This window comes from Atheta coriaria, unplaced genomic scaffold, assembly GCF_025399875.1.
Source record: "Atheta coriaria isolate IRGN ID8LTWV9N9 unplaced genomic scaffold, Caltech_Dcor_3.1 hic_scaffold_7_pilon, whole genome shotgun sequence".
NCBI lineage: Eukaryota > Metazoa > Arthropoda > Insecta > Coleoptera > Staphylinidae > Dalotia > Dalotia coriaria.
Genome location: NW_027045449.1, coordinates 5,869,734 through 5,894,462, shown reverse-complemented (window position 1 = coordinate 5,894,462; position 24,729 = coordinate 5,869,734). Strand labels below are relative to the sequence as shown.

Here is a 24,729-nt window from a genome sequence, read left to right as displayed (position 1 = left end):
CTCACACCGCCGCCGCTTGCATGTGCGTGTGCGCCGAGAGCCGTCTCCTCGTCAGGCTCTCCTAGACTCGCCGCGAATCAGTATCGCAAGTACGACGGGTCCGGCCGCCAGCTGAGAACCGTGCGCCCGACAAGAAGCTGAACCAAAAAAAAAAGAGGCACCAAAGGCGCGCAGCGCGCAAGGGCGACTACAATCAAAACGCGTATTATATCGTCGATGTTGGTAAATACGACCGGGCGACGCGCGAGTGTACAACCCAAGATTCGTTGACCAGCGGCGCGCAGTGGGATTATCGACGTGCGCGTGCCGCGGCCGTGCCGGAGTAACCCTTCGCTTGTGCGCGTGGAATTTTGGCGGAACTCTGTGGTAGTGATACGTGCCGTGCAAATGCAGTCGTTTGCGAACATCGGACACACTCGTCATTATTAATCCATTCGATCGACGTGAGTATACACAACCAAAAATCACTTCACAACGCCTGGCAGTCAATTACATTCAATTTTGTATTCGGTGTGCTGTGTTGTGTCAACTAGTTTAACCCAAGAATGCAAACAGTAGATCTAAAAATGTTGAGACTTACGCAACTAACGTACATTTCTTCCTGCACAGGTTTAATCATGTTTCAAGATTTGACATAAGCAGGGGCGTGTGGACGCCGTGTCCGACGCAACGCGACTCTTCACACTCACCACAAGAACTACGACGCGTTTGCTATTTGAGGCGCGCCCAGGGGGAGACCTGCAAGTGGTGACATGCCGACGATGCCGTCGGTCATGGAGCACGAGGCTGAACACCCGGCGTTTTCGCCGCACGTGGATGTAGCTCGAGTGCCGCAGTTAGCACCGGCATCGCCTGCTTCCGCCGGTAAACCATTAAGAACCGCCGCCGAGGTGCAGACGTTGCTGACACAAGGCAAGAACACAGAGGTGAAGATGCTGTTACGTACGAATGCCTGGCCGGCTGATCACCCGGTGCGCCGTGAGCTATGGTCCGCGTTGTGTCTGCAGCATCACAACAGCAAGAGCGATATGGCCGATGGGTTTTATTGGGATATGGTGACGCAGGTGTTTGGCTCGACGGAACTGCCGGACCGGCCTATCAGTCTGCCACCCTTTGTGGAACCTGGGCACTGCCACAGTTATCATCTTACACAGAAGGGCAGTAGTATTGCTGATCGCGTTGTTTCCGTCTTGGGCTATGCGTGTCCGGACATCGTCTACAGTCCGAGTATTTATCCCATTTGTGCGCTGCTTCTGCATTATTTAAGTGGTGAGTTGCACATTTGATTTTTATTTGATGTTATCTTTCAATATTGTAAATATTTGATTGATAGCACGAGGAGGAGATATGAATTTACTCCTTATATCATAATTATCTTCGTAAAAATACACCCTGTATATATCAGGTGATTACTTTGGTACTTTTCTGCAAATTTCTAATCAAATCTATGCTGAAACATGTTTCAACTTGTTTCATCTTGCAAGAACTGCGCCGTAATGCGTAACCTGCATTATATTTTCCAGAATGTTCGACAGGTTAATTCTTAGGGTATTTATTTAAAAACTAGCTTTTGCCTGCGATTTCGTTCCGGTTGTGTTTAATCAAAATGTAATTCGTTTTTCTCTCTTGTTCTTGATATAGTATGGGTCAATTCTCTCAATAAGATTCGCTATTTTATTTTAAAGAAATTAATTTAAAGAATGGCTAATAATGCACTTTAACGCGCCATCTCGAATTCAACTATTTAACTATACTATGATTTAATCTTAATGCCAACTTTTATCTTATAGAAAAAGGCAGTTTTTTGGGTTTTCCCGGCAATTATTCGAATTTTTCTCGTCGTAAAAACCATCCTTGGACATTAACGAACATTTAAAAAAAGAATTGGGCAAATTGGTCTAGGCGTTGTTGAGTTATGCTCTTACCAACCATTTTTGCGATTCATTTTTATATTATAGAAGATAAGGATACAATAGAATTTAAATATTTCAGCTATCTTTTAATATATTTATGTTCCTAGATATTTAATTTCAAGTTGAGGTTGTAATTGACTTTGCTATAATTAAACTCTTTTACTATTGGCATTCCTCAGGGCTTTGTGTAAACAAATGCTTTACCACAGCTAGAATATGTAAACAATTATTCCGGCTGGAAAATGCACCGCGCGCGCGCGCGCTATCGAATTCCCTCTCATGTTGGCCGCTCGAAAAAAGCCAGGCATCATATAATAAATGTTTCCGAACAATGGTTAACACGTTGGCATCGTTATCAGTGTTGTTATTAGTTATTGACATCAGGAAGACAGCGATAGCGCATCATTTCTCGGCACATGCACGTCCAATGTTTCAATGTTCCGCGTTTATTGGGCCGTCAGCGCGCGCACACAATGCTGATTAAGGCGTTAAATCATGTTTTGTTATACTATTAAGGTTTCAATGGCGCGATAATAAAGTTAATGACACTTGAATTTATTGGTGAAGATGTTGCGTATGTCACTCTTGAAATTTTTATTTTCGGCTTTTCGATTGGTTGTGTTTTGGAATTTTCCAATCTTGAATCATCAATATTCCAGGATGCAACCTGTTGATGCGAGCACATTGCAATGTCGAACCTAATTTTCGTATGTTGAGTGTGTATGTGCGGTTTAACGCGGTGGCATATTTTTATCGGGATGTTTGTGCGTCGTTTGTTTGTACAGACTGCGCGTTAGCGCGTCGGGCGGTGTGCTGTTGCAATTGACGAATGATTAGCGGCATTGTTTCATTGCATGCGAGGCGGGTGTAATGCGATGCCGCCGCCTCATTCGTGTTTTTCGTAGATCTTGCTGACTGGATGCATGACGGGAACGCGATTCATAATTAGTTTTATTACTTGTTTTTTACGTTTATTACTTGTTTTGTCATTTGGAGGCTTCTTGAATACCGAGAATGTGGTGTTAACACTAAATTTTGATTTATTTAATTGTTATTTTCACTTTTCAAGTGGAACAATGAGTAATAACATATTTTTACATTGAAAACATGCGTACGTCATAATTTATCAATGTCATTGAAAGAAGGAAGACGTGCTTAAATCAATCGTTTCCTGCATGTTAACACTCGGCGAAAAATCTGATCTTTCTGATTGAAATGGCATTCGCGATTCGCTGCCGATGCGAAGATAAAAGACAAGACGAGTAATTACACGCGGCATGGCAAGTAAGCGGCGCTTATTAAATCCGAAACGCTTTACACCGCCCGTCACTAGTTGTATGGTCTTGCTCGGTGCACAAATTGCATTGCGACTTTTGCATCCATCGCCGATTAAAGAGTGCAATCGAGATGTAAAACTTTCACCGCACTGCATTGCGCGTGCACTTGGATTGCATGCTTTCTTGAACTTAGCCAAGCACGACTTGTTGAAAAATAAAGCACACTAACGAAATCAAACGCGGAGCGAACATTGAAGAAATTTTCAATAACTCGTTCGTGTTAATAGAAAAAAAATACGCCGTAAAACACGGTTAAATGTTTGCACCAAAATACATTTAAATTATTGGCTCTGGTTACCGGTTACCTAGTAAATTTTATTCGTAGATTTTCGCCAAATGTTTTAAACTTTCTCGTAAACCTAATTTTAGCCATTTATTATCCACACTTAATCTTGATTGAAACGGATCCAAGCTGCAGCGCGACGACATTTAATTACAAAGTTTTCATTATAGTGGAATAACAAACATAAATTGCTCAAAGTTGTTATTAAGTTTAATGTGCGTATATATAATGAGAGTGAGTGTGTGTCCATTGAGAGTTTGTTTATGTTTGTTGTGTCTGACCGCGCAATGCGACTAGTGAACATTTCGTAACGCCAGCGATGCGAATAATGTCAGTATAATATTTAATGATTTCAATTAAAATTTGAAAACAAACATGAGCACGATAGCAGCGCGCACGACGTTATCAAAAGACTCGGCGCTTTTTATTACGAACATTAAATATTCAATCAGTGAATGGTGGGTCATCAATAAAGAGAACATAGTACGTGCAGTAATGCAGGTGTACGAAAATGTTTTCGGTGTGTGTAGGTACTATTGTTACGTAATAATGGCGTAATGGGAAGGTTTTACTACTATACAATTATTAGGTTTTGGTCTGGGTATACTATTCGTATAATATGGATTTTTCATCAAACATTTATGTATGTATGCGCTCTGCATGAATGATAAATATTAAACTCGTATTGATTTTATGAGGTTGACGCCGAGGTATTGTACGATTGGTTTTTTCCAGCGGTGTTTATAAGGAAGTAGCTTCTATAATTTTGTACGCGTTTATTTTAATATAAAAGGGGTTAAACTAATTATTTTCTTTTTTTTTATGCGTATTATGGGCTGAATCAGTCGATGTGTCAATTTTGATTTAAAAACATGGGAAGTAAAAATAATGCATTTTTCTAATTCCATTTAATTTAAAACGGCAGTTTTTTCCGCGGTTTTTAGACACAAAAAGTTGTACTTTAAACACGAAACATGAAAAAATGTAAAAATGTATGGCATTTTATATGGTCTTGTGCTGCACCGTAGGCAAATGCACAGGCATAAGCTCCGTCAAGTGAATATTGCCTGTGAGTAAAGTACTTTATTCAAAGTACCATTTTTTGCGTGGAAAAACTGACTCATTAAAGTTGGAAGTAGAAAAATAAACAAACATACTTACATTCGTACTTATTATATTAATTAACATTTTAAGTCTCTAAAAATTTATAAATTTATTTTCTGGCTTACTATTAAAACATATTTTTGCAATATTAGGAAGTAAGTATACTTAAGTGTACTTAATTTTGTTGATAATCATTGGTAATGTTACTAAAACACCGGAAAATGATATATTTAAATATGCAATTTTTGTGGTAGGTATATAATGTGAGAATGTTGTTTACTTTCTGTGGAAATTATTTGATGACACAAAACTGTGTCACGTGTGTCATCGAAAAATACTGCGCACGTTGCGTCTTTGCATAAATCTAAACCAGTAAACAGGAAACTAATGTCCTAAGAATTTAAATTCTAAATTTTCAGGCATCGTATTTTTATATTTTACGATTTAACAATTAGTTCACCTTGAAATTTTCTGAAAATTAGGTCTCTTACTCACGCTAGAAACCAAGCGCAGGCCGAGAGGTGGTTTCGGAGAAACGCGACGAGAACGAAGAAATTGAAATGTTTCTATCGATAATTAATCATACGGAAAGCGCGCTGGCGTTCGTCATCTATGCGTAATTAAGCAAATTGTGAGCGGAAAGTAGCGTTTACATGAAGTGACAAGGTGTGGACGTAATTTTTTTTACGACATGAACTGGAAAGTCATAAAAAGTATCTAATTTTAATTTCACCAACGTATCATAACTTATCACACTGTAAGGAAATTAGTTCTTCTCGTGAATGAAAGAGCAAATATTTACCGACTTGTTTATAAATGTGTAGTAATATAAACATGTGGAAATATCTAGTAGGTATGTAATAACAAGCGATTACGTTTTCAATTTCTTTGGAATTTGTAGTGTTTATTCAGTTTGTTTAAATTGGCATTAGAAAAAGTGCTTTTCATTTCTTTTCCTTCAACAAAACACGTTAAATTAATAAAGTTTATTATCAACACACATTGGGCAAGTGCTTGCGAAATAGCTCAATTCGCGCGAGTACGCGTATCTTATGCTCAATTTAATTGTTTCCAGTTTAAAAATATCCAGGTATGTTGAATAATAATTACTACGTAAAATGCCAATTATGCATTTATGTTTACATTATTTTTATGGTAATTGGTAATCATTTAATTTTGCAATGAAACATGTAATAATTCATTAACATACAATTTCGCTATATTTATTTATCATCATAATGGAGACATCCATAAATATGATACTAATATCTGAAACATTTAAAATTACGTCATACGAATGTGTGAAATTATGTTTACGGTCGAAAAGCAGGAATTTCGTTAATGACTCATTTTACACATTGTAAAATATTTCTTTCTAGATTATACTTAAATTATATGGAATTACAACTTGTAATCACCGAAGAGAGTTGTGCAATATTTAGTAAATTTATGTATTAATATTAATATGACTGTAAGCGTTACTAATCGTGTAAACTTGATTGAACAGGCGACGATGCAAAATCAATGTCATGCTTGATCAAGCTTTATAAGCCGGTATTGTGTTTATTCATCGTCATGTTAGTTCTAAAAACAATTATATTCCTATTGAGAACCAATTCAGTATCTGTTTGGTAGGTATAAATGGAGCTAATAGAATTAACTGATGATTTTTATTTCTTTAGAGATCGGTATCGCTATATCTTACGCTTTTTTTGCTTTTTGACGCTCGTGTTTGTACTTTGCTCGAAATGATATCCAACATGACGCGGTTGGTATTCAGGCACTGATGTGAATCATAATGACTTGACGATCGATTAACAATTAGGCGTCGAATCAACCTGCATTCGTCTGGAATAAATTCACTGAGAGCACAGCGCTCAGGATATTATCGGTTTAGTTTTTTTTTTCTGTCGTCATTCACTTTCGGTTTTATTTTTTGTGTGTGCTTTTTTATGTGTAGGAAGAAAATATTCCGTAGGTACTTGTTTATTATTTATTTTGCATGTACTAACATCAGTATTGATGATAAACTATGTACACAGAATATTTTTGAAGGCCACTGTTCAATATTTGATATCAGCTACAACAGCATGATACTGTTGATGTTCATTTTGTTAATTTGTTTTATTGGGTATTTACATAGTAAAAATAGATTTATTTTAGGTTTCTATTGAGTGTCACTGCATAAAAATGGCTTGACTCATGTGGTTTCCGGAAACAAAAGATGTGCAAAGCATAAACGTTGAAAAATAAAATTTGTTGGAAAGCGCATAACTCAACAACGCTTCGGCCAATTTGTTTAATTATTTTTAAAAAATGTTTGTTTAAGTCCAAGGATGGTTCTTACGGCGAGAAAAATTCGAATAATTGCCGGGAAGACCCTAAAGACAGCTCTTTTCTATAGGATAAAAATTGGCATTAAGATCCAATCATAGTTATAGTTAAATAGTTGAATCCGAGATGGCGCGCTGATGTGCATTATTAGCAATTCTTTATATAATTAATTTCTTTAAAATAAAATTGCGATTCTTATTGATAGAATTGACACATACTATGTCTAGAACAAGGGAGTAAAAACGAATTACATTTTTATTAAACACTCCCGGGACGAAATCGCGGGCAAAAGCTAGTAATATTATATATTATAGTTATAGTTATATAATACAAACTGTGATGGCGCTAAAGTGCTTGCATTTTTATATTGTTTCGTTTATAATAGAAATATTGATAAAAAAATAATACTAAAACATGGGACTTTTGAAAGAGACTACCAAGAAAAGGTAGAAAAACTTGTGACGCATTGTTAAACTAAAAAACAATTCCGTGTGGTCCGCACATGACTTTAATTCGCTACTTACTACCTGCGAGATGCAGCTGCCTGGCCTGACAAGCACGCACCGCACATACTTTTGTCTCAAATCACGTTCGTCGCAAACGCGGCGCTTATCGAACACTCTGGAACATTGTAAGCTTTTTACGACGCAAGGTACACACATTGACAGATTGCGCGTTTCGTCGTTGATACACTGCCTAAAATTAGCACAATTTAAATAAGATAACAGTCTTACAGCCACCGCTATTAAAGAATAATGAATTAATGCAAGCGCACAATATTGAATAATTTATTACTGAATAATTATTTGTGTTTGTATTGGGCAGTAAATATTTTACGTGCTGGCGATAGATAATTACAACGTTTGCATTGTCTCATGTGAATTATGTACTTGGCAAAAACATTCTGCGGTTTTTTAAACGATTTTTTGGCAAATTAATACCGCCTGGGATTTTCTCTACATTGTGCCGAAATTAAATAACAAGTGGACCAACAACTCGGTGTTTGTACTCACTCGTATGGTAGGTGTTCGTGTATACGCACATGTAGTGAGTACGGCGCGGTTTAAAAATACGAGCACATGGCGATGATGCACGGACTAATAACGAATGTCAACATGGAATGCCAAGTTTAGCGTGTTTTGCACGCCAAAATATTATGTGCGCTATACTCGCACAAGCAGGACTCATTTTATGTCATTTTCATATTTCACGTGTGTCATCTTTGCTTATTTACTTATTTTGAGTCATTATTTTAGTCAATTTCTTGCCAAATTCAATGACATGTAATTGAATTAAGTAATTAAAGTTTATTAAACTCATAATCGCTATATTTTCATAATTTTCGTAAAGAATTTGTGGAAATTTTAATAGTTTTTCTTAAAATTACAATTAAAAAAATCAATAAAATTAAAAAAAAATGTTGAAGATCAAGGATCAATTATAGGTTATGTTGGCGGATGTGCGGTTGCTGTTCATGCGGAACGGCGAATTGTGATTACCCTCGTATGATGCCTGATGTAATCACATCGTGGGTGATGCCCGATGATGATGACTATGCATTATGATGCGTGCTTGCGTTTCGGTATGAACCTACTTACATACTCGTACCTACGTGCGAGAGTGTGTAATTCACCAAACACGAATTCCAACTTAACTTGGGATTGGGATGCCGCGCTGCCGAGGACGCTTTTCGGCGTGGCTAAAAATAACCCGCAGCGGCGCGCGTGCTTTTTTCCGAGTGCAAATTATATCTTTTTTTTTTCACCGCACATCTCTCATCTCGCATGATTCGCAAGCGCACGACGCGAAAACTATTTGTGGCTTTATTAATACCCACACACAGTGCACATATTATGTGCTGTAGTGACTAGTAATCCATCCAGAGCCAGTTTTTGCACAAACAAGTTTCAACCGAATCAAACTCGCCCGCGATGCGCGCACATCCGATCCAAACTTCCTAAACACGAGTCGTGTGTTTATCTAAGTATGAATTATTGCTAGCGCGAGATCCATTGTTAATGAACGCTTTTAATTTATGTCTATTGTTTGCGAAGTCTCTTGGCCGGCGTCTTGCATGCGAGCATTCATTAAGCGCTGTGTGTGTGTTTATGGTTTGATTTGTTTTTTGCGTCTTATTATCGCCGCCACCGCCGTTGTCGCATTCTCGGTGCACACTTGTAGAGCAAACAAAGTGCGTGCTACTTGCGGTGGCGTGCATTTGACCATAGCAATTTGCGCTCGTGCTTTGCCAAAATGTGTGCATGAGTAATTAGGTTCGGGAGTCAAATGCGCGTGCGATACTACGAACTGTTTGTAAGGCGCACACGGGTGCAATGCGATTGTTCATAATTTTATTTGCACACAGCGTGAGTGCCAAGTTTAGATGTGGAAATGTTGAGTCGTAAAGTTGCCTAGAAATATAGTTTAGAGTGGTCTAATCGATTATTTTGGGAAATATTTATTTAACAAATATTTTACATTTTAGTTATTAGCTTCCTGATAACTATTTTTATCGGGAACTTATAGCCCAGTCATTTGGTAGTTTTGCTTGGAAAATAGTGCGGGATTGTTGAAAATTGGTATTCATATAGATTTCGAGGTGCTCTTTACGAATTTCAACTTTGCCACCTCGTATCTTGTTCGCTCGAGCCACCATCTTGGAAAAATGGTGTCAAAAACAGTTTTTGACCATATCTCCTGTCCGACTCATTTTACGATAAATATATCTATATAATAAATTAAACTAGAGAAATTTTCCTATAATTTATGTAAGTACCTTTTCTTGTAAAATTAATAGTTTTAGCGTACGGGCGCCGCAAAATCTACTTCAACATTAATTTTGCCAAAACTCATTTCCACACCACCATGAGGTAGAGTACGTGGCGCGTTTGTTTTTTTATCGTGGTTTCCTCAGTAGGCCTAATCCACACGCACTAATCCAAAATTTAATGGATTGTCTTCCGATACGCTCTTCGCGATAGATCAAGTGTTCTGCGTTAATTGTCTTCAGGACCGATCGAAATATCACAGGGAAAAATTTCTTCCATACTATCCGTGATGGGATTATCGTTTTCAATGCAATCTTGGTTCTCGAGTTCATCGTACGTGTGCTCAAAAACGGTAATCGTTTCTTCCTCTTCATCGCTATCTTGTGATGGAACTTGCGAATTGTCACAGGTACCACTGCAATTTGTTCAGATAACGGAGCACTTCATTCCAGTCTTTCTAAAGCCGCAGGCTTTCTGACATCCCTTTTTGCATTTGCAAGATATTAGTTTTAACAATGTTTCGGGGGCTGGGGGCTCAAGTGTGGTGACAGGAATTAGCCCATTCTTGTTTCTTTTTCATCCCCATTGTTCTGCATTTAGTTCATTCCAATACTACTACTTAACTTGGTGATAAGTTCTGAACGAATGTACATTAATACATTTTAATTTTCCTTGATGAAATAGTGCAGATGTTGTATCACAGCCACAAAAAGCGTGTAAGAATAATATGTGATCTGCCGCTGTTTGATCATGCTTTTGGTTGAATAGATTTGTTGCAAAATTTTTCCTTTTTCTGGTTTTAGCAAATATGTTGTATGTTTGAACACATTGATAGTGCCGTTAAAAGAATAAGAAGATCTACATCTTCGCCGATAACATGCACGAATTGTGATACTGTGCATTGGCTGCGACCAAATCATAAACACGCTCGAGGCATTCAACAATCGCTCTACCCCAATCATCATTACGTGCTCTAGGACGTTCTGAAATAGTGTTTTCATCGATAATTTATGTACGCTATACACAATATTTCGATCACTCAAATGCGTCCGTTTTTATTTCGCTATAAATTCTGCTGTTATTTCAGCAGCGTACAAAAAACAATTATCTTTAAATGAGAATGTTGGGCACGTGGATCGCAGTTGTGGTTGAAAAGTCGTGACAACACTTCCTTTTTTAAACTCAATGATTAGTTTCTCATTATTATATCGTTTCCGACATATCTCGTGAACAACTACCGATCTCAATCCCTCTAAAAGTTTACCCTTATTATCCTTTCTTTTAATGCTCAATCACTTCACTATCTTGCAATGGAGTTTTACAAAAGAAAACAATTTACGTTATCAACCATGGCATCAAAACTGCAAACAACACGACTATTCAGAACAATAAATATCAAATAATGACTCAATGAAGAAATAATGAAACAAAAGTAAACTCGGCCGGCAAAAGTTTCAAACAAGCGAGGGGGTGCAGGAGCACCCTCAAATCATAGCAAGCAAAAATAGCAGTCATGATGACCTGGAAATGAGTTTTTGACAAAACGAATGTTGAAGTAGACTTTGTGGCGCCCGTACGCTAAAACTATTAATTTTACATGAAAAGGTACTTACATAAATTATAGGAAATTTTCTCTAGTTTAATTTATTATATAGATATGTTTATCGTAAAATGAGTCGGAAAGGAGGTATGGTCAAAAACTGTTTTTGACACCATTTTTCCAAGATGGTGGCTCGAGCGAACAAGATACGAGGTGGCAAAGTTGAAATTCGTAAAGAGCACCTCGAAATCTATATGAATACCAATTTTCAACAATCCCGCACTATTTTCCAAGCAACCACGTTTTTAGCACCAAATGACTGTACTATTATTAGAAATTAAGTTTTAATTTTCACCTGTTTATTGTTCCGTGAATATTTGTTAGATGGCGGTAGATGTTTAATTTAATCATATAAATTGTTCACATCACTATTTATCAAGTTGGGAAGACATGATAATAGTGGTATATACTATTTAAAAGGTACTTATATAATTTTTTTAAGGTTTGTGTTGGTAAATATAATATTTTTACGGTGGATGTACTTCTCTCGCCGTTTTCTAGCTATTTGTGTTAAAATATTATCAATTTTTATTTTCAGTTATTTAAAATATTCTAGATTAATTTAAATTGTTGATTTGCAGATTGACATTTGTTTGTCAGCTCCTTGATAAATAACAATAATATTTATGTCCTTGGTATATCTAAATTTTGTTTGAAAGGCGCGATGTTATTTTCGAATTAATTTTTATTTTTAATGAAATGTTTTCGATGTTTCTAGAAATTGCGTTAATACTATCCGGTCGATTAGTCAAGCCACAAAGCGGCCGTTTCACATACGGCGTTTATTCACTGGGTAATTGTGAGGAAGTAATAACATTAACGAAACGCAAACAGACGCATGAGTCTTTAAGTCGCACTTTCAACATCTTGAATCGTCGTGGATATAATCCACGAAAAGTGGAAAATTCAAATACGCGCTCCGGAATCGCACACTTTGCTCATTTTTACATTATTAATTTGGCGCACGGCCAAAATATATAAACCACTCGCGTGTCCGTCCGCTGCTTCGTGTTGACTGTTTCCATTCCGCGGCGGAGCGGCACGTTGTGAAAGCTCAAGCTTTTCGGTCGGCGAATGGCAATGGCAGTGTGTTCAGTTTTCATATGACGCGTGTATCAGAAACACACTGCCTTTGTTTTGGTTTCATGCAATGAAAACGATGATTTTCAACAAAGCTACGCTACTAGCAAGCATAGGAAAAAAATAGATTTTCGGTGTTGCCAAACACATAAATCTATGTGAATGGGAATCCATACTGCAATCGTTTGAATTATTTACAGTTTCTATGATTTCTATGAAACACTCTATAATTACATATCATGTTATTGTAGGAAATATGTTATGCTTCGATTAAAGTTTAGGTTTTGATGGAATATTTACGATCGTAAAAAATCTGGACCATGATTGGTGTAATGGCATCGCTATATGGCATTCTAAAATTAAATATATGTGTGGCATTTCGAGTGATTTTTGACTGATGTGTTTGTTTTGTTTTTTGCAGAGGAGGAGTGCTACCATTGCATAACGAGTCTGGTGTCATCTAAAAAGAAGCAGTTTATTACGCAGACAAAGTCTCTTCATGAGGTGACGTGGAAGACTGTGATGCAGATTTGCAAAAAGCACGTGGTAAGTGTCAGTCTCATTTTTATACATAACTAATCACTAATTTACTTGTTATCATAATTTAATACATTTTTGTTGTTAATATATGATAATTAGGTAATACTCAAAATTAAATTTAAAACGTTTATCCCGAAATAGTTTATTTCTAGAAACTTGAATATCTACTAAAATTCTAAATTTGTTGCATTTGCAAATATATCGTATCATAGAGAATGAGAAATTAATTTCTCATGTTGCGATAATAGTTGCTTATACAGCCTTGCAAGGTGCAATGCAAAAGTACTCTTTTTATGTGTAGTCCCACTCGAAAACATTCAGTCGCTTAGTAATAGGCTCTAAATAACATTGAAATTCATCTGATTTCACGTGACAGGAAAGGTATTTACCTTATATGCGAATTGAAATTACTCGCGAACCAGTTGCATACCTACTCTGATTCCACAACCACCCGAAAAAGTACACAATATCGATAATATAAAAATGAATCGCAAAATCTGTTGGTAAGCGCGTAACTCAACAACGCCTAGATCAATTTGGCCAATTCTTGTTTTTAATGTTCGTTGAAGTCTTAGGATGTTTTTACTGCGAGAAAAATTTGAAAAATTGTTGGGAAACCCCTAAAGATAGTCTTTTCTATAGGATAAAAGTTGGCATTCAGATTCAATCATAGTTATAGTTAAATAGTTGAATCCGAGATGGCGCGCTGTAGTGCATTATTAGCAATTCTTTATATAATTAATTTCTTTAAAATAAAATTGCGAATCTTATTGATAGAATTGACACATACTATGTCTAGAACAAGAGAGTAAAAACTAATTACATTTTTATTAAACACTACCGGGACGAAGTCGTGTGCAAAAGCTAGTTTATTATAAATTTTCCTTATCAGAAAAAAATTTCCGTTGTTTAATATTAATTTTGTATTCGGTGCGGAGATAAATCTAACAAATTAAAAATTGATAAAATCTGTAAAAATTGTTTTTCAGATACAAATAAGTATTTTTATGTAGGTACTGTAGGAATGTTAATACAAATAATAATAAAGTGGACTTTTGGCAGTTAGATGATAATAATTTAATGAACATGAATATGTAGAACAGTAAAATCGGCAAAAATATCAAAATTATACAAAATAAAGTCAGTTAAATCTTGGAACAACTCCCGCACACCCGACGTCTAAAACTTCTAAATGATAACTGGTTCAAAAATGGCGTCTCGTCTTTATAGCCCTAATGCACTTGAAGTGTTCTCTTTCGTCCGAAAGGCTCTCGAATATTAGCCGTTCAATCCTACAGTACCTATATAAAAATTATATTCATTAATATTATTACCTTACAAAATATGAATTATTACCTACATAATATTTATTGATGAATTAAATACCCAGTGGCAGATTTATCACGCCTAATCGAATTATATTATTATTGATTTCACGATGTGTGTCTACCGTTATCGCAAGTATAAAAACATAACCCACTCAAAACAAACAAACACTGATTACAAATCATGTACACATTTATATTAAACATTAAATTTACTCTATGTTTGCAATGTATCAAAACCAACTATTAATTGAACCGTTCGGTTGGTAATTTATCGCCCACTAAACTTGAATGTTGGTGAAATGTTTGTGTGGATTATTTTCTTTATTTGTTGTTAAATCAAACATTAACATTTCGCGCTCATACAACAATGTCTATAAATAGTCGCCGTGTGTGCATCTCTCGCACTTGACAAACACATGATTTTTTCGACAATTTTTATTGCACGTTTGTGTGAAGTAGATAGCGATAACGGTGAGGTTATCGTCACCACGTCTCTATGTTCCCCGAGCGCGCGGCGAATAGTTTAAACCAACTTGTGATTACACAATCGCAACTAAACAAAGCGTAAAAAAAAGCGCGTATGATCACAACAAAATCTAAAAACCCAAACAAAACAATTGAAATGTATTAAGTGCGAATTACGTTCGATATTTTTCGTTCGATATGACGTTCGCAATTAGTTTGATAGTAAAATGATTACTAACTTATAAATCGTGACGCGAGCTTATAATGAAAGTGTGTGCGCTTGTAATGTCAGCAGCGTTGAGTGTGTGTTATGTGAATGAACGGCGACGTCAGACATCACGTGCGTTGTTAATTATTCGCGCCGGTTGCGATTGTTGCATAGCGCACGCCGGGCGCGTTTCGTGTGCTTACATGAATTTGCGTCGCCCAGCCAGCCGGTTGTGTGATCTAATCGTGTAATTACGTTTTGATAACATGCACGTTTTTGTTACGTGCGAATCGGGTAGCATGTGCTCTCTGTGGAGACGAAAAATATGATACTTACAAGTCGTGCGCCGCATGGCCTTGACGGTGGGCACAATTAAATTGTGTGTGTTTGTAAAAATATACACGGAACGATGTGGACTAGTTATTATGATGCTATTTTTGTTTAAAATTAGTGTAAATTATCGAATACTTTAATAGGTCAATGTTAATCGGTTTGATTTGAATTTTTCTGTAGAGACATAGGTGTAAATGAGAAACAAATATTGTATTGATATGAAATTTCAAGTATTATGCTTTGATTTTTTTGAAATTTTAATTAATCGATTTGTTGTGAAAAGTTTCAATTGACTTGTGCACTCCAGGGATATGAGTTTCATTGAGTTAAATATAAACCGAATAAATTCTCTTGTTGCGGTCTGTTGCATTCCGTCTCATTGTTTCAGCGTAGCCGTCATCCATTTCGTTAATTTAATGAATGTAGCTGTTGTTTTTGCAGCTTTTGCGTTCGTGTGTGCACTGTTGCATCCGTGAGTAAATACGAAATCGGCCGCCTCAAGGCCGCCAGCGCGCAACAAGCCGCATCGATTGTTTCTGCTCTGCGGTGAGTTTGTTTTAAAAAATTAATCAGGGTGAATGCACTGCGCATATACGAGTACACTGAGAGCAGAGCGTACGTAATGTGTAAGCCGTGTGTTGAGTGCGCGTTGCGCACAACAATCTCTCGCCTATCTCGATTCGTTTTAGTCGCCGGCACTCGACGCGTCGCTTGTTTGTGTGCGGTATATTCGTGGTCGTGATTTGCACTCGAGCGCACATACTGTTGTCATCCGTATTGTATTTTGCTCCTCGACAGGGAAGCCGAACCCCAACGAGGCGGTTATGAGCAGCAGGAGCGCATGGAGCGAATGCTTCTTGTGTGTTTCAGTAAGTGAGTAACTGAGTTAGTCGGGTACTTACTTAGTGGCTTACTGATTTGATACGATTAAGCTTGTATGTGTGTGGATGTTGTGTTTTTGGTCTTGGGAGTTGGACTTGACGCCGAGGCTGGTGCGCGTTTGTTGTTTGCAGTTACAATTAGTATAATCCAGTAAACACAATAAACGCGATACCAGCGCTCCAAGCGTGTTAATGAAGCTCGGCGAGATGTTCATATACAAAACGTCGTTTGAATGCATTTTAAATTGAAATTTATAATGGAGGCCATCTTGAATTTGTACTAAGTTTAGTTGACATAATCACTAGAGCATTGCAGTTTAATATTTTATTAGCTTTCGCTCGTATTCTGGTAAATTTCAATAAAAAGTTGTCCAACTAATTAAGCGTTTTCTTGTTGCTTGTGGACCTATTATGTGTGGATTTTGTAAATAAGATGGAAATTTTAATTTAAAGATTTTAGACATGTTTGTAATTTACTTTCGCGCCATCTCGGATTCAATTATTTAGCTATAATTATGATTTAATATCTATACCAACGTTCATCTCTTTTTTAATACCCTGTAAGTTATAATTTTTGATATTTTAATAATTAATCTACTATTCTGGGTGGAGATGACTTTTTTGAGTTCTATATGGTGTAACTAACGCAACTTTTCTTTATAGCCAGAATAAGATATATTTTCTACAAAAAAAGTAACCTAGCTGCATTTTCTTGATCACATATTTCTTCATATAAAAATTTCTTGAAATTGTTTTAAGTGGTTTTGCGTGAAACCTTAACAAACATACAAAACCACAGTTGCATTTATAATATTAGCTAGGAATCCTAGTTATTTTCTTTATTATATGCAACCATCATTGTCCTAAAAACTTACAGACATTTTTAAATTTTTAGTCATTGTTTTTTCGCTAATAAACTTTAACTGTAATAAAATTTTACAGTTTTACGTCCATTTTCTCGCTTGAATTTTTATTTTACGACTGCATCTCTAATCTTTAGTTACTCTGTATTCATATCATGCTTCTTCTACGTACAATATCCTCGCATTGTTAAACTGAACATTTTGGCAAGTGAGGAGGAGTCGGTGACTTTCATTCGTCCAGGATTAAGTGTGCATTAGTGCGTTAAGTGTAATAGGACGTAGGTAGATCGTGAATGGTTTAATGTCTCATGCAGCATTAATGTCGCATTTTTAACACTTGAGAGCGTCGCTCATCGTTTTCTTGATGGAGATGATAGCCGCGCCGCGTTCGCGCGGACCTAGTACGATCGCGCGACTTACAAAGATTACTGGTAATTTATGCGGATTAAAAAATCCGTCCGACCTTCACTAACATTTATTTTATTTAGCTATTCACGCTGGTGCAGGCCGCTGGTGATGGTGGCGGGGTGGAAGAGCAGTGTCTGCGCACAATTTATTTACAATTTCGTGTGATTGTTCAATTACGCCGGCGCTGCCACCACCGCTGACTTCCAATTGCAAATTACATGTATTACGTGTGTGCGAATTTGCGATAATCACATGTTGTGGAGTTGCTGCAACGTTACTAAGCGGTGGCAAAAACTATTTTCTACACTTGTCATTTATTATGTTATCAATTGTAATGTAATCTTTTTAAAGTTTATTTTTAACATATTTTTGCGTAGAGAAAAACAATGCAATTATTATAATGTTCGTCCTTGTGTGTAATTGCTGGCGGAATATATACCTAAATATTAAAAATTGGTGAATTTTTTAAACGGCAGTTTAAAATCTGGGCCAGGAATTTTATTTAGTTTTTACTTGCGTTTACGCGGCATTATCCCAGTAATTAACTTTTATTTTTATGTTCAGGATCTAGTATATATTAATTTCTTTACTAAGAATCGCATTTTTTTTTTAATTCACTTAACATTCTTTAAGTAAGAGTTTTTGATATTTTAATAGTTATTCTGCCTTTCGGGGCAGAAACGAATCCAACAAATCATAGATAATCAAAATCTATGCAGCCGTTCTTGAGTTATAAGTGATGTAACTAACACGACTTTGTTTTTTGTAAATATTTGTCTTTTTCAAGTGGTCGTAACACAGTCGTTTTGTTTTAGAAGGCCGCAGCCGTGCACCTCCAGAGACAATGCCCTAGCTCACGCGTGGAGCGCATCTACATGGACTGGATATGGTGGGTGCTGCAAGGGCTGCCGTTTACGCATCTCGTGCGCGTCATGGACTGTTTTTTCCACGAAGGTATTAAGGTAAGCAATGCAAATAAAGCAGGTTGATACCAAATCGAGAGGTGATTTCATACCGACTTCCCGTTTTCAATCTCTTCCTGTATGAGTGCGCGCTATTCTTGTCCGTACAATTTATGTAATGTGTAATTTCAATGTGCGCGTACAAATGAAATTACATAAACTATTGTCGGATGCCCGCCAAGTAAGCAGCACATGATCGCTCTCTTCTCCTCTCTATTAATATGAAATCGTGTGCTATTTTCGCGTTATCTTGGCAAATGCCGAACGTTCGCACTTGCTCGATTCACACCCGACGCCAAATCCTGTGTTTACGTATGAAAACACTGCGGAATAGCAGTTAATATAGACAACCACAATTGCATATTGAATTATTATGATGTGTTTATGTTTCCAGGTATTATATAGAGTAGCGATGGCCATCCTAGTCCTGTTTCACAAGCACACATCGTCGACGTCGACGGCTGGCGGCGCCGAATGGTCTGCCGACATTCAGAAGAACGGCATTGACGCTGCGCTCACCAAATTCTTGAAAGAGATCACCATACCACCAAACAAAGTAGGCCACTATTTATTATATACTAGTCTCCGTAATTTTTAGTTTAATTTAATTTTAAATTAATTATTGTTTCTTGGATCTAGTGAGAAGTGCTAATAATGCACTTTAACGCCATCTAGGATTCAATTATTTAACTATAACTATGCTTGAAACTTCATATCAATTTTCATCCTTTTTTTACACTCTATAAATCATAATTTTTGATATTTTAGTAGTTATTTTCCTGTTCTGGACCAAAACGTATCTAAAAAATCATAGATCATCAAAATCTGTCCATCCGTTCTTGAGTTATAAATGTTGTAACTAACACGACTTTGTTTTATATGCGTGTAGTATTGATTTTCTATTTTTATTTCTATTTTTGTTTTGTGGATATTTTTCAGGTGCTGAAGGCGGCGTTTGGAATACGCGGGCTGAGCTCCTCGTACATATCGCGCGTCTTCATCCGGACTGAGATGATACTGCAGAGCAAGACTGTGATACGATCGGGGCCGATGGTGCGGTCGCGGTCGAATGAGAATCTGCCCAACAGCCAGAGCCAGAACAACATCCAGATGGTTTCGCACACGCTAACGATACGCGAGGTAGGTGATTATCAAACATTTCCAGCGTCATTTTCAATCAGGATAATCAGTGACTAGTACTGACATCTAGATGGTACTAGTTGTCAATTGTTTTATACATCGACCTACCGTCGCTGATAGTAGTTTTATCATGTTTGCGCCGAGCGAACAGTTCGTGTTCGTGGTTGGATACGACGCGCAAACGTAAATATGGCAATGAATGGTATAATAAAAGGCAATAAAAGTTAATCGAGCGAGGCGCACGCGTCGACATTGTTAATAGCTTAATCCTGCCGATGCGTTTGGAAACTGGTCGAAAATATGGTGGTGGTGGGCGCACATTTTGCATTATCTTGCCGCCAGAGGGTTGCGGGTTGTTTTTATTAAAAGAACATTTTTAATTTGTAGATACGTGTAAATATTCATTTTCTTTGTAATTAATTTGTTGCTCTTGATTTTACGTTTTTCGGCGACTCTTTTTTTCTATTTTCAAATATTGGTGATGGTAGTATTTCATACTTTTACATTTTGTTGATATAATCATTCTTGTATCATGTAGAAAAAGTTACAAAATTAAGTTTTTGGTTTTGTTATTTTTTCATCAACTTCTTCGCCATTTCTCATTTCTTTCACATTAATTTGTACAGCAAAGTATGCTTTAGCAAAAAATTTGGTTTTTAAATTTTCAGAAGGTGTCCGAAGAGATTTACAATGAAATGGTAATTGTATTGGTTTATTTGATCGCTCGTTGCTCAGACGTTGCGCTTTCATCTTAACCATGCATCATTTGATTTCGAAAATCACGCTCACTGATTTCACTTGTTGATACAACAACTATATTATCGCGTTGCGTGCAAATCTATATTGTCTTGTTTTTTACTCTCTATTAATAGTCATCTAATATTTTGAGCCAATTATAATTTTATTTGTTTACGTATTTAGCGGTGAGATTCGCGGCGTTTTTGTTGTAAATAATATGCATCTCGGGCGCATTCCGCGGACGCTTTTTTATTTTTTGGCAACGAAAGGTGTTTTCATTTGTATTTCGGTCGGACTAACATTGAATTTTCCGCAGCTGAACCTGAAATAACTTCTCTCCGCGCGGTGCTGTCGCCAGCGCGTCGTCGCGCGCCTCTGAAGGAAACGAATAACAAATCGATTTGTTTAAATATAACGCAAATAGTTGTTGTTGATCAACAGAGGCAATGAAACCACAGTGTGCGTGATTTAATTGAAATTCGTAAAAAATATATATCACAAGATGTCTCATTGTACCATATTTGCTTTTGTTGTCATGAGTCATGATTTGTTCGTTTGGAATTTTTTCTCTTTTTATTTATTGGGGTATTCTTGCATTCCTGCTGGGTTTGCTTTCAATGAAAAAATGCTTTTCAAAGTCTCTCAACAGCCGCGACTAAACAGTGCTATTACGCTCATATTGATTTTCATGCCTTGGGTCTCTCGAATAACGCTTACCACATGAAAAACTAACCACCAAGCACTTGCTTGTCGTTACCAATTATAGCGAATCCCAACTGACCTAGAAGGCGATGTTGTCAACGAAGACGGTGCCACGTTCGTGCTTCGCTCTGTCGATGTTATTACTAACAATAGCGAATTAGCATCGACGTTGTTGTTAAATATTGACCCACAACAAGACGTACGTTTATCTAGTTTTTTTTTTCGCTCTCTCACTGCCTTGGGTGCGACGAACTAATATTGACTCGGGACTTGGGGATAACAACGCATTGCTCTCTTTTATATCAAGTTGTATCTTGTAATTTGTAATTCTATACGTTTTGCGTGCCGACTGCTTGTGACGTCATTCCACATTCAACCATTTTTTTTTTGTACATTGGTGGTGTTTGTCTAATCTCTATAATGTACTGTACTAACGGCGTTTCTAATGTTTGTCCTTCTGCTGCTTGTGATTATCCTCCGACAGGGCGAGCATACGCCCGGGCCGCGCACGGTGGCCGTCGGTGTTTATCCTGTGCAGAACATACGTTCGCAAATATTAGATAGTCAGGACGTAAGTTATCTGATGCATAAACACCATTTACAGGCGTAAACAATGTTCAAATTCTTTTCTTAGTTTCTGTTTTTTGTGTACCCTGTATATAAGAACATAGAAATGCTTTTATTTTGCGATATAAATGCGCTATTTTCTTTCTCGTCCCTGCATTGTGAAATTAGTTTTCCTTGTACACACCACTCAACGCGTTGTACTTTGGTTAAAATTTGCGTTTTTGCACGATGACGCAGGACGCATATTAACGCCCTGAAGTGGACGTGCGAGACGCGCATCGCATCATGGCGTTAATTTTTATCGTCTAGCACTCAGCGTCAGACGCGCGCGACGCGTCGAGAGTGCGTTCACTTTTTTTCTTTCTTCGCGCATGTTTATTGTGATTTTTTTATTCATCTCTTTGTTGTCGTCTCCTGCGTTGGATCATTGGTATTCGCGTAGGTCACGCGGCGCGCGGCTTTCCGTATCGCTGGTGACGTCTGCGACCGCTGCTGAGGCACATTATCGCAATTTTTTATTCATCCTGATTCATTTCAATATTGCTTGTTATTATTCTGCATACATATTATTATAATCGATTTATACGCATATTGCGCATTTTTTATTTCTTGATTTTGTGCTTATATTGTTTTTTTTTTCTTTCTTCTTTCTTTTGCTTTTTTAGACTAAGATAAACGCTACCAAGCATGCGCTCGCCGTACAAAGAGTTAGTATGCATCCAATCCTACCTGTTGCAGTATGTATTATTTTTATTCGTACATTTGTTTTGTTGGAGATCTCGTTGAAATCGTACGTTCGCCGCTTTGCTTACCATTTAAACCAGTTTAATTATGATTAAACCTCGTTGTTTGTCTTCGCCTGTGGCGCTTTTCATCGTCGACGCGCACACCTGCACGTCCCGCACGACCTTACTCGCCGCATAACTTTAATTAACGATAATCGTTTATATTTTGCGTTTTGTGATTGTGCCGATTTTAAGTTAATTTATATGCTATGTTTTGTTTTTGTCCAGTAGTGTAGTAATGATTTGTGCATGAAAGTAGAATTTATTTAGTTGTTTTTGTATCATGTGAATGTGGCTGCTTACCAGGCGTATACGCCATTTTGCATTTGAACACATTGAATGACGACAAATTTCGCTCACGGGTACGCATGTTCTATGGTTCTCTAGCTGTTGGCGTTGTGGTCATGGCTACCTGTACGGATCACCATGTACCAACCCATTCTGCTGTATACTACTGAGGAGCATGGCTGCTCACTGACGACGTTCTACGTGCGCGTGGAACAACACGAACCGACGCTGTTGATGATCAAGACTATCAATAATGAAGTAAGTGCAGATTTATAAAAAAAAGTGTTTTTTTTTTTAATTTATTAAATACTTACTAAATATTTATGTATTTTTAGATTTTTGGAGCATACTGTTCGTCGAAATGGGGCGAACGCAATCTAAAAGACGATCGCGGAAACCGCCAGGCGTACTTTGGTACAGGGGAGACATTCTTGTTTTCCTTGTATCCCGAACGAGCGAAATATCCTTGGGTAGGCATGGAGGGCGAGAATACTCTGGGACATGCGGCTGAGTTGTTTATGGCTGCGGATTCTAAGATGATCACCATTGGCGGCGGGTATGTTGCAATCTTAACTAAATCTACAACTATATATTTTCATATACTATAATTTGATTTATTATTGTAGTGAGGGTCAAGCAATATGGATGGACGAAAACATCCGCTATGGCAAAACGGACCGCTGCCAGACCTTCAATAATCCGCCGCTGTGTAAGACCGGCGATTTTGAGATTCGCGTGTTGGAAGTTTACGGCTTCGCCGCCGAACAAATGTAGACGTGCACACAACGAGTCGAACTTCATCGACGCATCCCACACCCGCATAAATACACACTTGACACACGACCTAACATTACACACCTGCGCCTGGAGCACCATTCTTCGTACATCAAACTCTTTGCGGACAGGCGGGAAGGATGTTGTCCTCTTGACGCGCCTCGTCACTTGTATCATTCGTGTAGGAGACGGTAGAGTAGTGCAACGAGTAGCTAGATGCATCTATGACGTGCTAAATAGTAACGAATATGAAAATAATAACATATACTATAGCTATTTATATATCCATGCAGAAATGTGTAACGAGCGATTTTATTTTGTTTGTGCTGCAATGCAAAATGCGAACAGGCTGGATAATCTCGTAATGTCTCTGCAAATGGCAATTGTAAGTGAGGAAGAAATTGAAAGCTTTAACTCGAAACTAAACTAAAAACAAAATGGCTGCAAGGAAACTAAGAATATAGCAAGATATGCCGTAGGCAATCAACTATGCCACGAAAGCCATGCTAACAAAGAAAAAGAAAAGAAACATAATACTAACGAAATCAAAAGCAAATGTGAAATATTGAACTACGTAAGGGCGGATACCGGAGAAAGGAATTCTCTCATTCCAAAGCCAACATATACCAGTGCTTGTTATTTATACCTGAGGCTTTATTGATTGTTTAAACTTATGAGAGTTTGATGAGTGCGCGATATGTTTTGCACGCGTTTGAAAGTTTATTGCGTTCGGTGGACGTTGCAAGCGTCTATCGGCACGTGTTTTTTTTTAATATGACTATGAAGTTTGACACGTGGCAATGTGAATGAGACGACCGATTTTTTTCATGGGAAAATCTGAAAGGCAGAAGAATTATGCAAATGACACACTAGATTCTAGTCGAAATACTTTTACAATTTTAATTCTTGTTATCCTCGTGTAACAAAAAAAACTATAAATTATATTTAAGTGTACATAATAATTTTCTAAGAATGAGTCGTGAATCGCATTGTTATATGTACATTATTCACAGAAATGTTTTCCGCCCTAAATGAAGACGACGAATATAAATATTGTTTTCATTTTAATGTAGGCAACCAATCACCCACTTGTAAATCAGGAATGTTCGATTGGTTGCCGGCGTTTGCACGATTCGTTGTCTTCCACCATGGCGGAAAACAAGTTGTTATAAACGCTGAGCGTTGGCTTTCTTTTATATTATTAATCGTGTATTTAATTAAGTTTCTGTTTTATCAATGTTTTTCCAATTTATTTCCGCGAAATAATACTGTGATTCACCATTATTACTATTAGTTACTATTAGGCTTGTTTGTATCCATTATTGAGA

The 24,729-nt window shown here is 37.2% G+C and overlaps 1 protein-coding gene across 6 annotated transcripts; it reads left to right on the top strand.

Moving 5' to 3' along the window:
* The first annotated feature begins 752 nt into the window (after nucleotides 1–752).
* On the top strand, nucleotides 753–23,535 carry sky (GTPase-activating protein skywalker). Of its 6 annotated transcripts, XM_065307730.1 has the most exons (10): nucleotides 753–1,269; nucleotides 12,841–12,965; nucleotides 18,261–18,407; nucleotides 18,802–18,963; nucleotides 19,347–19,547; nucleotides 20,216–20,245; nucleotides 21,472–21,558; nucleotides 22,727–22,885; nucleotides 22,963–23,183; nucleotides 23,254–23,535. In XM_065307730.1, the coding sequence occupies exons 1-10, from the start codon at nucleotides 753–755 to the stop codon at nucleotides 23,399–23,401; spliced, it is 1,797 nt and encodes a 598-aa protein (XP_065163802.1). In that variant the 3' UTR covers nucleotides 23,402–23,535. The 6 variants fall into 6 exon arrangements, with proteins under 6 accessions (XP_065163802.1, XP_065163797.1, XP_065163798.1 ...); XM_065307725.1 differs by lacking the exons at nucleotides 20,216–20,245; nucleotides 21,472–21,558 and adding an exon at nucleotides 21,052–21,186 and having other exon boundaries at nucleotides 18,264–18,407; XM_065307726.1 differs by lacking the exon at nucleotides 20,216–20,245.
* The last annotated feature ends 1,194 nt before the right edge of the window (nucleotides 23,536–24,729 follow it).

What these genes read in the sequence shown, in the direction of transcription:
- sky (XM_065307724.1), top strand. Translation starts at nt 753, where the DNA reads ATGCCGACGATGCCGTCGGTCATGGAGCACGAGGCTGAACACCCGGCG. An exon ending in ACACGCTAACGATACGCGAG is followed by an intron (nt 19,548 to 21,051) that starts GTAGGTGATTAT and finishes TACCAATTATAG; the next exon opens with CGAATCCCAACTGACCTAGA. An exon ending in ATGATCACCATTGGCGGCGG is followed by an intron (nt 23,184 to 23,253) that starts GTATGTTGCAAT and finishes TTATTATTGTAG; the next exon opens with TGAGGGTCAAGCAATATGGA.